The sequence below is a fragment of the Pelobates fuscus genome, chromosome 6 (genome assembly GCF_036172605.1).
Source record: "Pelobates fuscus isolate aPelFus1 chromosome 6, aPelFus1.pri, whole genome shotgun sequence".
NCBI lineage: Eukaryota > Metazoa > Chordata > Amphibia > Anura > Pelobatidae > Pelobates > Pelobates fuscus.
This window is the reverse complement of record NC_086322.1, coordinates 56724095-56737698: the sequence shown is the minus strand read 5'-3', so window position 1 is coordinate 56737698 and position 13604 is coordinate 56724095. Positions and strand designations below refer to the sequence as shown.

The 13604-nt window shown below is 40.3% G+C and overlaps 1 protein-coding gene across 2 annotated transcripts in view; it reads left to right on the top strand.

Moving 5' to 3' along the window:
* Window positions 1-13604, top strand: part of SORCS2 (sortilin related VPS10 domain containing receptor 2) — an 863802-nt gene that overhangs the window by 812291 nt on the left and 37907 nt on the right. For both annotated transcript variants that reach the window (XM_063457743.1, XM_063457741.1), the window contains exons 18-21: window positions 5785-5956; window positions 7169-7355; window positions 12579-12712; window positions 13022-13145. In XM_063457743.1, the coding sequence (XP_063313813.1) occupies window positions 5785-5956; window positions 7169-7355; window positions 12579-12712; window positions 13022-13145 (617 nt within the window). The remainder of the gene's footprint in view (window positions 1-5784; window positions 5957-7168; window positions 7356-12578; window positions 12713-13021; window positions 13146-13604) is intronic.

The window sequence follows — 13604 nt, the reverse complement described above, 5'->3', positions numbered from 1 at the left end:
AAAACCTTTGTAAGAAATAATTTGTTTTAATTACAGATAGTTTAAGTGCAAGTGCAAACAATTACAATAATAAATAACTGGATAGGCTGGTAACAATAATGTTATCTCAATGAAGCAGTGTAGGTGTATAGAGCATGTCCCTGCTATGTCACTGCTCAATTCTCTGCCATTTAAGTGTTAAATCATGTATACCCTCTCCCTCATTTCTTCATCCCACGTCTCTGGCCCCCTCTAGATAATTTCAGGCACACAATCTGCCGCCTCCACCCCCTTCTACAAACCCTGCCCCCCTTCACCAAAACCCCTGCCCCTATTCACTTAACCCCTGCCCTCTTCACCAAAACACCTGGCTATCCCTTCATCAATGCCCTGACTCCCTTCATCAATCCTCTGCACCCCTTCGTCAGACCTTGACACCCTTCATCAATCCCCTGGACCCCTTACCAGTCCCCTGCCCCCATTCACCAATCCTCTGCACCCCTCATCAATGCTCTGCCCTCCTTTACCAGTCCCCTGCCCCCCTTCACCAGTCCCCTGCCCCCCCTTTACTTGACCCCTGCCCTCCTTCACCAATCCCCTTCCCCCCTTACCAGTCCCCTGCCCCATTCACCAATCCTCTGCCCCTCTTTGCCAATCCCCTGCCCCCTTTACCTGCCCCCCCTTTACCAGTCTCCTGCCCTCCTTCATCAATCCCCTGCCCCCATGCATCAGACCCTGCCCCCTTAACCAATTCCCTGCCCCCCTTCCATCAATCCCTGCCCCCTATCATCAATCCCCTGCCCCCCTTTATCAGGCCCTGCCACCTTAATCAATCTCCTATCCTCTTCACCAACAACCATGCACCCCATTCAATAAAAGGCAATATATTTAGTTTAAAAAAAAGCAATAAGAACTAGGGCTCACTTTAATGGCTGCTGCTTCCTGGATTGAGCTTCCCACTCTGCCGCGTCGCTGATTTAAGAGCTCGGGCTGCCGACCTCACACGCACCAAGTGGATCATGCCGCAACTCCCTGTGAAGCCGGAGCACATGGATGTTGCGCCCCCACGCTTCATCTCCTCCACGCTACAGAACTCTTCATTCTGCAATGGATTCTGGCCACGGCTTGCCTCTCCCCTCATAACTTGGACTGGCCTCTTTGTGATCGACTGCGAGCTGTGTCGGCCGCCCCAGCGCCTCTATTGCCATAGCGCCCTGTGCGGCCGCACAGCTCGCACACCCCAAAGGCTGGCCCTGCACACACATGCTCCGCACAGACAGGCTCAGACACACCCATGCTCCCTACAGACAAGCTCACTGACACACATACAAGCTCAGTCACTAGCAGGCACACACACAAACACAAACTCACTAGCAGGCACACACACACACAGAAGCTCCCTCACTAGCAGATGCACACACACACACACACACACACACACACTGAAGCTAACTCACTCGCAAATGCACACACACAAAGACATCCACACACACAGAGACAGACATCCACACACACAAAGGCAAGCATCCACACACACAGAGGCAGGCAGACAGCCACACACACACACACACACACACACACAGAAAGCCGCACACACACACAGACAGTCACACACACAGGCAGACAGTCACACACAGGCAGACAGTCTCACACACACACACACACACATAGGCAGACAGTCACACACTCACAGGCAGACAGTCACACACACAGGCAGACAGTCACACACACACACACACACACACACAGGCAGTCAGTCACACACACACACAGGCAGACAGTCACACAGTCACACACAGACAGTCACACACACACAGACAGTCGCACACACAGACAGTCACACTCACAGGCAGACAATCACACACACAGACAGTCACACACACAGGCAGACAGTCACACACACAGAAATTCACACAAACAGGCAGACAGTCACACACACAGACAGTCACACACACACAGGCAGTCACACACACAGGCAGTCACACACACAGGCAGTCACACACACTCAGAGGCAGTCAAACACACACAGAGGCAGTCAAACACACACAGACAGTCAAACACACACAGACAGTCACACACTCACAGGCAGTCAAACACACACACAGACAGTCACACAACACAGCCAGTCACACAACACAGACAGTCACACATACACAGACAGTCACACATACGCAGGCAGTCACACATACACAGGCAGTCACACACTCACAGGCAGTCAAACACACACACAGTCACACATACACAGACAGTCACACACTCACAGGCAGTCAAACACACACACAGACAGTCACACATACACAGACAGTCATACACTCACAGGCCGTCAAACACACACACAGACAGTCACACATACACAGAGGTCACAGACACACTGACCTGCTTCTTACCTCCTGTTTGGAGCACCTGGAGACTGCTTGTTGGGGAAGCAAGGACTCCTTCCTGCTTCCCATGCTGAAATTACCAGGGCCCCCGCCTGCCGCTTAGCTCCGCCCCCACCTGCCGGTAAGCTCTGCCCCCGCTGCAATATATATATATATATTTCCTCTTTTTTTTTCAATCCCGGACGGCCATGTGCGAGCTGCTCCCATGGTTCTCTGTGCGGCCGCACTGCTCGGGCCGGCCGGGATTACAGGAGCCTGGCCAGTGATGAATGGGGCTGTCAGTCCAGCCCCAGGTGCCGCGGCCCACCGGGAAATTTCCTGGTATCCCGGTGGTCCAGTCCGGCCCTGGTTTCATGCAGGGACGGACTGGCCTACCGGTATACTGTAAAATTGCCTGAGGGGAAGCTGCGACACGTGGGGTGGACTGTGGTAAACATCATCGAAGAAGGCGGTCACACCATGCTAAGAATGTCCCAGCACTCATAATCCTGGACATTCTGCATACATGTGGTGTGAGTCTAATGCTGTTTGGCAGCTTGTGTTTTTAGCCACTAAAACGCATGTAACGCATGTTATCACCGGTGCCACTTTTGTAAGAGCCATGGGAGGTGAAAGGAGCGGTTAAAGTCAGGTGCGAGGAGCGGTTAAAGTCAGGTGCTCACATTAGTCAGTAACAGGCCACAATATCGTAACAACATGTACATACATATATATTTATGCATAATACACTGAGATATTACACACATATATAAATGTAACGAGTTTTGCCTTTGTCATAGGGTTATTCACTAAATGTATCATTTCTGGAAGTGAAAATCTGAATTGCATAATTTAGACCAAAATAGCAGATTTGAAAAATTCCCCAACTCGGCTATAGTGACAGCTTGATTATTTTAGCCCAAATTTTGCAAGTTAGATTTTAAGTCGCAAATTTTTAGTTAAGTTGAACAACCCTGTCTGTCTCTCAATATTTCATGCCCTGGTGTCAAACTATATCCAACGCAGAGTGCACTCATAGGATTGACGACTGAACAAAATATAATTTATTTAAATCATACATACAGCAGCATTCCGTCAATGTTTTCACTCCCATTACTGGACTTCCCACAAGACGGCAGGGTTATGGGGATGTAACACGGACTGTAAGATGTACGTCTGACTAGAATAGGGCAGCTCTTTTGTTTATGTTTAAGGATAAAGGTTGGTTAAAATGTGTTCAATCTTTCCAGGGGATTTTCCACCTGTATATATGTGTAGTGTGTGATAAGATGCATTACTAGACTAGGCTGGTATAAAAAAATGTCCACAGTTGTTTTTTTTCCAGTCCGGGCCCGGCTACATGCTACAAAGCAGCAGTTATCAGAATAGTTTCATTATTATACCAGGATCATTGAGCAACATTAACAAGCTTGGCCCAGAGTCTTTTCTAGACAATTTGATAATCAGGTACAGGAAAAAAGCTTATTTGACTTTGATATAGACTTACATTAATATAAATCTAGGTCTATATTCATCAACGGCGCTTAGTGTTTAGCACTCCCCTCCTCTCAGTTTATTGAATAAACATCTAGCACACATCACTATGTCTCATTTAAAATTCATCCTACCGTCAGCCAGAGTATTAATTAAATTCATTGTTAGTATTTCCCAACCAAGCAGAAATTCATGAATTTCTTGGAGCATTTAAATCACTGAAGAGTAAAGAGCATCGTGCTTTAGAATAAACATTGTGACCGGGTAGAAAATAAATGACTGCTCTAGGCCTATCCAATTTAAATATGATTTGGAATTTCTGCCCAAAAAATGAAAATGAGAATAATTAGAAAACCCATAACAAATGAGTAACTAATTCAGTTGGTGTCAGTTTCTTCGTGGTAACTGTCAGTTTGTTTCAATAACAATACTTTTAATATTATGTATATAGGATTACTCTGTCTGATGGACTTTAACCCTTAAGAATAATTTATGAAGAACAGGAGTATTTTTAAAACCAAGTGAAAAACACAATAGGGAAAATGTATTCACACTTACGTAATTTTATTTTCCTGACTATTTTCAGTAGCAGTATACACAATTAGGATAGCTCTGCTCCTCACAGCAAATGGAAGAAGAAGAAAGAAAACTCGAAAAAGGAACACAAATGTTTATAACATTAAAGTGTTTTCCTAAATATTTAGGTTATTCCCTTCTCTTTCCCCCTCCACAAAGAACGGTTAACTAAACAAGATTAACTGAACTGGATGCCGCTCTCTGCCCCGGCTTAGATTATCATTAACGATAATCTCAGCCAATCTTATGCTTCCCCATTGAGAAGCATTGGGAGGCTCCTGCACATACGCAGCATTTGCCACATTGCGCCAATCAGCATCTGTTCAATGAGATGCATTAGAATGTCGAGACGCCGATTGCAAGGACTGCAACAGGAAACACTCTTGTGGCTGTTTGAGTGAAAGCCGCTATAGGTGTCCTTGGAAAGCCAGGTAAATCCTGCCATTTCTCAGGGATAGGCCAAAGTGAATTGAATTAGTTATGGGTCTTCTTTTCAGAGAGACTAAGTTTAGAGCTGACAGAATCTTGTCTGATCACCTTACTGGACAAAACAGCATGACGGACCTTTACAAAATCCAATATTTTTACTTAGCCAGACGGCACATTGTTTCTGATTTTTTGATTCCAAATTCAGCTGCATTTTAACAAATTTAGTGATAAAATTAAGAATGTTAAAAATGCCTTAAGATTTCAGCTTAAAATGCATTAGTAGCACTTTGTCTATTTTGGTATTATACTACAATAGTGCACCTGTTATATAATAGTGATATATTAACACTTTAAATGATAGTACATTGGCACCTCTCTGTTGGACTTGCCAAAGAGGTATCAAATTATAGATGTATCTCATGTTAGCATTGGTTCACTGTTACAACAAAATGTTTGAAATCCCAAAGAGAAGTATTTGTAGCTAGTCTAGTGTATTGTGGTCAACACAGGTGAGTGCAGCCTGCTTTATCGGTCAGGGGGGAAAAGTGCTGGTTCTCTGTATTTGCTAATTCTTTTGCCTCCCTGATACATTCTTTGCTATCCATCTATACATACGAGGTTGAAACGTGACACCATAGCCTTAATGTTCAAATGATAAACTCCTGCATTAGTTGGTTAAAATATTAATAAAGGGGAATTTCAAACCCAGACCTGACCACAGTTTTGCATAGCAGTAGAAGTGGGCTCACTAAATTAATGCTACTGACTCTGTGCTCATGTAAAAATGTCCTGAAAACGTTTGAGCATTGCTTCCACCCTGAAACAAAACACTGGTCGCAGAAAGTAAAATATTTGACTCTGTCTTGCACATGGGCTTGTGTCCATTTACCACATTAAAATCTGACATTGTTAGTTTGATACATATAACCTCTGTACTCTCACACAGATACAGGAAGGTCGTATCCAATGTATGTGAGGGGGGAATTGACTTGCAAGAAAAGCTGGTTCGATATCCTTGCTCTTTGATTGCGCCAAAAGGCCTGCAAGTCATCTTCCAAGAAGATTCTAGGGTGGTGAAACCTTTCGAAGACATCACTTTCATCATTCAACAGGATCAGGTATTCATGATAATGCAACATCAGCAAGCGAAATGAGGTTGGGATCACTTCTTGCCTGGTGGAAATGGTAAAATAGTATTTGAGAAATGCTATGTCATGAAAGATGATTTCACAACCTGTAGGAATGCCAACTTGTCCATAGAGGGCCTTTATACACATTTGAATGTTCCAGTCCATAATTCACCACCAAGACATATAATATGATACAACCAATTAGGTGGCCAAATGTCCTCATGGTTACCTGATTCACTTTTCCATTTTTTTATGTCCTCTGCAGTGTTTCTATGAATGTTTTGCATGTTTAATCGTTCAATAAAATCTCTAAACCTAAAATAGTTAAGTGGCCTGGTTTAAGAGAATGTCAACTTAAGCCGCACTATGTTTTCTTATTCATTGTAGAGATTATTTTTGCCTAAAATAATTCAATGCCTCCATAGATAGTTTTACTTTGAGTCAATAAAATAATGGCCATGCCAAAAGACCTAAATGATGGTGCGTGGCTTTTTGTAGGTATAGTGTGTGATTGGTAGATCACCTGGAGAATCCATCCCCATTCACCTGTTTACTCCTGTGAACTCAAACCCCCTTAAATCTCACAAAACAGGCTCCTATGACCTGGAACGCAGCAATTCACTATTTACCACATTACACAATGACCTTGACTATTGCCTTTTTGTTTCCAAGATATATTTTGATTTTCACTTTAACTGAACAGCTTAGATTTTCACTTTAACTGAACAGCTTTTACTCAAATGTAGTCAGTCCAATTTGATTTGAGTGTTGCGGTAGGATTTTAATGGAACCACTACAGGCTCTGGTTCATTTCTCATATCAGTTCTGATGTAACTAAGAAACTGGTGGGGAAAAGTCCTTGAGTTCACTAATTTAAATTATACACTTGGTTGGTTTTGAGACCTGATCAATTCTAACTTACTTTGTTCATCGGTTACTGAAAATCATACTGCCAGGCCATGGTTAGTCAACAGCCAAGCTGGTCTTATTCTACAAATCAGCTAAAGGTTGGCTGAACATGAAATTGGAGAGCATGGCCAAAGTGGCAGCAACCAACCCACTTTTTAAATCCGTCTCTTTTATGATGGCCAGTAGACAACCAACTTAATCTTAGTTTCTAAACACCTTAATTACATTTTGCTATAGTTTTGCTAAACTAGCTATTTATTTTTATTTATTTTTTTACTTTTCATTTTACAGGGTGATATTTTCAATACCAAGTATCATGTGGACCTAGGAAATGGCGGCAAAGTAATTTACGCAAACCTGACGCAGCTTGACAGACCTTTCAAAATTCAGTACGGGAGTCCTGGAATCTACAGACTAACAGTCAAAGCAGAAAACGTGGCTGGATCCGATGAAACTGTGGTCTACGTGCAGGTTATCTGTAAGTCAACTAGTTTAATAAATATTTTATTTTTGCATTAATTACTCCTTTTAAATTATAGAACGCTGTTTCTTCTAAGTTTTGATTGATTTTGTAACACTTTTAGTTCAGCAATTCTCTTCTAATTCACTTTAAATTCTCACTATAGTGAATAACCCTGAAAGTGATTTAATTAATACATAATTATTTTCGTTATATAATTTACTATCCCTTTCTAGTCTGTGTATAGATAGAGAACTCTCGCTATCAGTACCCTATCAGTAGCACCCAGTGCACTAGCCTGGTCTATATATATTTGTTCCCTACTAATTATATTTCTTACGTCAATTAATATTACACTTTTGCCGGGTCTTGTTCTAATCTATCCTAACTCTACAAATAAACATTTAATCATCGTTTCCACAGAACCTCGATATTACTTTCAGTAACAGATCTTTATTCCAATACATCATTACAATATACATCCCAGCCACTTAATCTCCAGCAATTCCATAAAGAGCCTGCTGGCAGTATTGAGTATAATTAGATAATTTCTAATATTTAAATAGAACAATATACAGCCATTCTGCTTGTGACTAATGGTAGGAATATATTCTCTATTCAGCCAAATAATATTTGGAATGGTTTACGTTTTTTGTTGGATGAGCCGTCCCCGGATCTCGCCAGACCTTATTATTATGTCTCTGTTATTTAGACAGATAATGACATTAAAAGAAAACATATGGTAATATAGTGAAGGTGAGTTTGTCACATTATAAACATATTTCACAGGCCTTAACGCCTCCATTTACGCTCTAGAAGTCAGATTTAGTTTTTTTTCTTATTTTTTTGGTTTTTTTTGTTGTTTTATTACCAACTGACTAGGATTCTGTTATGACTAAACACAGTATATTTACAAATAAAACAGTCTGTTTTCATTTTCAAATAATTAATATATTTTTCTCTTTTTTTTACATAAATGTCTTAATTATTAAATTGGTATTTGTTTGTTTATTTATTTGTTTTAAACATGGAAAGAATAGCTAGGACAAGGTAAACGGTGATTTTGTGTGCAGTTTGCTATTCAGGTATTTACATAATTATATGTTTTTGTTTATTGGTTTAACCATTACCAAAATAGTGGGTAGAATTTATTATTACTATCATTAGATCTGACATATTCTGCAATGTTTTACAATTGTACAGTGGAGCTAATATAGCAGGATATAATTGACACTCAAAATACTACACAAGAGATGAAGAGAGCCCTGCTCAAAAAAAAGCTTAAAATCAAGGATAAAAAATGGTTTCGATTTTATATGATACCTCATTTTGCAATATTTCAGACAGTTCCAGGAACTTCTCAATTGAAGCAGAAATGTCATTTTCTCACATATTGTAAATAAAGAAAATTAGATAAATAAAAGTCAAACACATCTATGGTATTAGCAGTAGAATGAGGGAAGTGCTCATGCCATTGTACAGAACACTGGTGAGACCTCACTTGGAGTATTGTACGCAGTACTGGAGACCGTATCTCCAGAAGGATATTGATACTTTAGAGAGAGTTCAGAGAAGGGCTACTAAACTGGTTCATGGATTGCAGGATAAAACTTACCAGGAAAGGTTAAAGGATCTTAACATGTATAGCTTGGAGGAAAGACGAGACAGGGGGGATATGATAGAAACATTTAAATACATAAAGGGAATCAACACAGTAAAGGAGGAGACTATATTTAAAAGAAGAAAAACTACCACAACCAGAGGACATAGTCTTAAATTAGAGGGACAAAGGTTTAAAAATAATATCAGGAAGTATTACTTTACTGAGAGGGTAGTGGATGCATGGAATAGCCTTCCAGCTGAAGTGGTAGAGGTTAACACAGTAAAGGAGTTTAAGCATGCGTGGGATAGGCATAAGGCTATCTTAACTATAAGATAAGACCAGGGACTAATGAAAGTATTTAGAAAATTGGGCAGACTAGATGGGCCAAATGGTTCTTATTTGCCATCACATTCCATGTTTCTAAGTGGAGCGTGTGATGAGAGAGGAACAAAGTAAGGAAAAGATTGGGAAACAGCCATAAGTAGAGGTATATAGCCATATATTCATAAGTGTGAGAAGATCATGAAGAGCAACCCAGGTTGGTTAACAGGATGTTAGTGTTTCTGCTAAGTGAAGACCTGCACTGGAGCAAAAGGAAATAAATTAAAATTGCATTTAACAGGCTATATTCCTTATTTTTATATAGCTTTGCAAAGCAAAACTAAATGTAGCTGATGTATATACCAGGTTGGTAAGGAAGGGGTTCATGTAAGTAGACAATCTGTCACTTTCTATTCTTCTCACTATGGAATAAGCACAGTGACAGGAATCACATTGCAGATGGACACACCTGGCATGCCTTTTCCATTAAGTTAACAAAACCAATAAGAGGCTTCTCCAGTCTTGGCTACAACACTTATGATGGTTGATCAGATTTTGTAAAGTCTGTCTCAGGATCATAGAAGTTTTAGTCTAACAACAAGCAGCAGAGCTACCTACCTGACTATTAGAGGGCCAGCGACAACAACATATGGACGGTTGATAGTGTTTGGTCTACATAATGACAGCAAGCATTTATTAAATTGACCTATTTTGTTCTGACATACTTTTGCATATGATGTGTCTTGTTCCTGCCCTGTATCACAGGGCTAAACTCATGTTCATCTATGTTTCTAACCAATTTAATGTATTCACTTCCAACACTTTATGTAGGAATCTCTTTTTTTTCCGTGAATTACAATCCAGTTACAGGAATGGGAAGACATGTACAGAAAGGTTTATTAGAGTGGGATATTACATTTGATCGCTGACAGAAAGTGATAATATTATAAGGTTTTATAAGTGTAGAAGCAAATGAAGAATATTGGACAAGAAACCTGACCCTGTGAGATGGGAGAGTGAGAAGAATGTCGTCGAAGGATGTAGGACAGAAGATTCAAAGAATGTACATTGGACAATTTAATGAGGGATGTGCAGCATTTGGGGTATAAAATGGGCAATATTCTTAATTTGGACACGTTTTCAAAAGCAGTGTGAAACCATTTGCAAGCTCATGTTATACAATAGATAACCATTCGGCCCATCTAGTCTGCCCAATTTTCTAAATACTTTCATTAGTCCCTGGCCTTATCTTATAGCTAGAAGAGCCGTATAAGGCTATACATGTTAAGATCCTTGAACCTTCCCTGGTAAGTTTTATCCTGCAATCCATGAACCAGTTTAGTAGCCCTTCTCTGAACTCTCTCCAAAGTATCAATATCCTTCTAGAGATACGGTCTCCAGTACTGCGTACAATACTCCAAGTGAGGTCTCACCAGTGTTCTGTACAATGGCATGAGCACTTCCCTCTTTCTACTGCTAATACCTCTCCCTATACAACCAAGCATTCTGCTAGCATTTCCTGCTGCTCTATTACATTGTCTGCCTACCTTTAAGTCATCTGAAGTAATTACCCCTAAATCGTTTCCTCAGATGTTGAGGTTAGGACTCTATAAAATATTGTGTACTCTGCCCTTGGATTTTTATGGCCAAGCATTATTTTGCATTTATCTACATTAAATATCAGCTGCCAATCAAAAATATCAATAAGATTAGTTTGGCATGATCTCCCTGAAGTAAACCCATGTTGGATCTGATCTTGAAATCCATGTGATTAGATGCAATATATTATATTATGATTAAAGGAACACCCCAAACAACATAACCACTACATACTGATATATAGTGATATAGACTTATTACCTGAGGTGCACTAGGTTTTGCTCCTTGTCTCCACTACCTGGAGACCCACAACAGGCACTTCTGTAAGCTCTCCTGAGCAAAGCTCTGCAATTTAGAGCTTAGCTCATTAGCTGACAGCAATCAGCTGATGTTTTCAGCCAATGAGTTAAAGAGACTCTCCAGTGCTACTAAAGGCACTAAAGAATCCTGGAGTGCCCCCCTTCCTCCCACCTTCCATCCCATGTCGCAAAAAGGGGTTAAAACCCCTTCAGCTACTAAACTGAATCCAGGGATGATGTCTATCAGCACTGGGTCAAGTTCTGCCCATGCTTCTCCCCCGCCAACGTCAACCGGCGGGGGAGACCTAATGCTCATGCGAGGCAATGGCCACGCACGCGCATTAGACCTCCCCATAGGAAAGCATTGCATAAAAACTGACACTGGAGGTCCGTGAGGACGTGCCCACATCACTAAAATGTATGCACACTGGCACTTTGTATATTTATATGCACTTTAGTATAATATCATTCTGCATTGTTTTGTACAATTTGACAATAAAGACACAGCGCACCTTATTTGTTATTTTAGTATAGGAGGTCTACTTGACCCTCCTAGTTTTGGTAAATATAATCTTCAAACCCGTATTCCTAGCGCCTCTTGTCTTCCTCTTTATTTAGATTCATGTACGCCTAAAGCTAAAATAAAAACTAGAATAAAGGGTACTATTTACCTTTTTTCCAGTGCCGAGATCGGGTCTTTACAGCTGCTTTATCCGCCTTTTGCAACATCACACAAATGCTTCTAAACGTCCAATCCAATGCTCCTCATAGGAGGAAAAGCACATATGTGGCCAGCACTGTGTTCTCATTGAAATGGAGGATTACTAAAATAACTAGGTTTGACTCACAGCACCTCTAATGGCTGTTAAGGGAGAGAGCCACTAGGGGAGTATTTAACCCTACAATGTAGACATTCACATATCTGCTAAATGGCAATGTTTTACATTGAAAGGTTAAAAGTAAAGGACATTTCCCAGATCAGTCATTGAGATGAAGTGGTCTGGATGTCTTACGTGTTTTTTTTAACAACCAACTCTGAAAAGCATGTTGTCAACCGTCATCAGGATGAAAAATTCTATGAGGTTCCCTTCACATTGGCTAGGTTGTTGGTTTTTTTTTCCTCCCATTCTCAATAAGCAGGTACAGGATAACTTGGAAACAGACTTTTAAACAACCATGGAGATACATTTAATAAATATACTTTGGAAGGCAATATCTGTTCCCCTGACATATTAAGAGTTAAACATAGTTTACTGCCTGAGACTTGTTAGTACATATGGCTCGTTATGTAACTCAAAAATAATATTTTTGAATTGCTGTGTAAGGGAGAGCTCGGATAACCCTTCAGACAGCGTGTATTGCTAGAATGATTAAGGAATGATTGGGAAATGTAATTAATGGGTTAGATTGTTTTTCCAGCTCCTCTCCAGGCCCTGCATCTAGAAGTAGTGCCAGTCGCTGGCAGGAACCAAGAAGTGAATTTGACAGCTGTTATAGAGCCAGAGTATGCCCACCTGTCAGTATTCTACTGGTGGATTGGAGACAACTTGCAGGTAAGCGCTGTTTTATTGCCGTCAACCATTTTAACACAAATTACTCCTGATGGTCGTTACCGCAACTCGTATATAAATCAGCAACAAATCTTTGGCTGCGTACTGATATTTTCATAATGTCTAACACACTGAATTCATTTTTTTTTTCTATTCCATACAAGGTGAATTTGATACTAATACAGCAATACAACCTGAATGTAATGTGCTTAGAAATATTCTGTCTTTGGGAAAGAAAATACATGGTGTAGGAACATCTCCAAAGACTAACTGCACGATGAATTTTAATGTGGCTATTTGTTTCTCTTTTAGCCGCTTCTTACTTTGGAGAGTTACCTCGTAACAAGGTTCTCGGAGGCAGGGACATTTCCGGTCACCGTCCAAGTAACATATTGGAACTCGATGCTTCAGGATTCTAAAACAGTCAGAGTTTTTGGTGAGAAAAAAAGTATTTTTGTTGTATTATTTATTAATAGCATCTATAGAGCGCCCTACGTAATCCGCAGTAGTTTACATAGGGGATATTTAGAAGTGAAGAAGGCCCTGCTCGAATTAGCTCACGATCCATGCCAAAGATTGTAAGGTCAAATTGGTGATAAAAAAAATAAAAATAAATCTATACATTTGCTAGTAGGTAGGCCATACGTAGTCTGCAGATGACATCATGACCTTGATTTAATATTTTGGATAAGCTTGTCAAATGATCACAATCTGTGAGAAAAATATTTTTCAAATGATTTACCTACCAAAATTCCCAAATATTTTATTGGTGATTTCTGGAGGTAACTCATTTGAAAAGTATTTCTACCAGATTGTGATGGTTTGACAAGCTTATCCAAAAATATTAATCAAGATCCATGTACTTTATATGCTACAAAGTTGTTTGATTTTATGA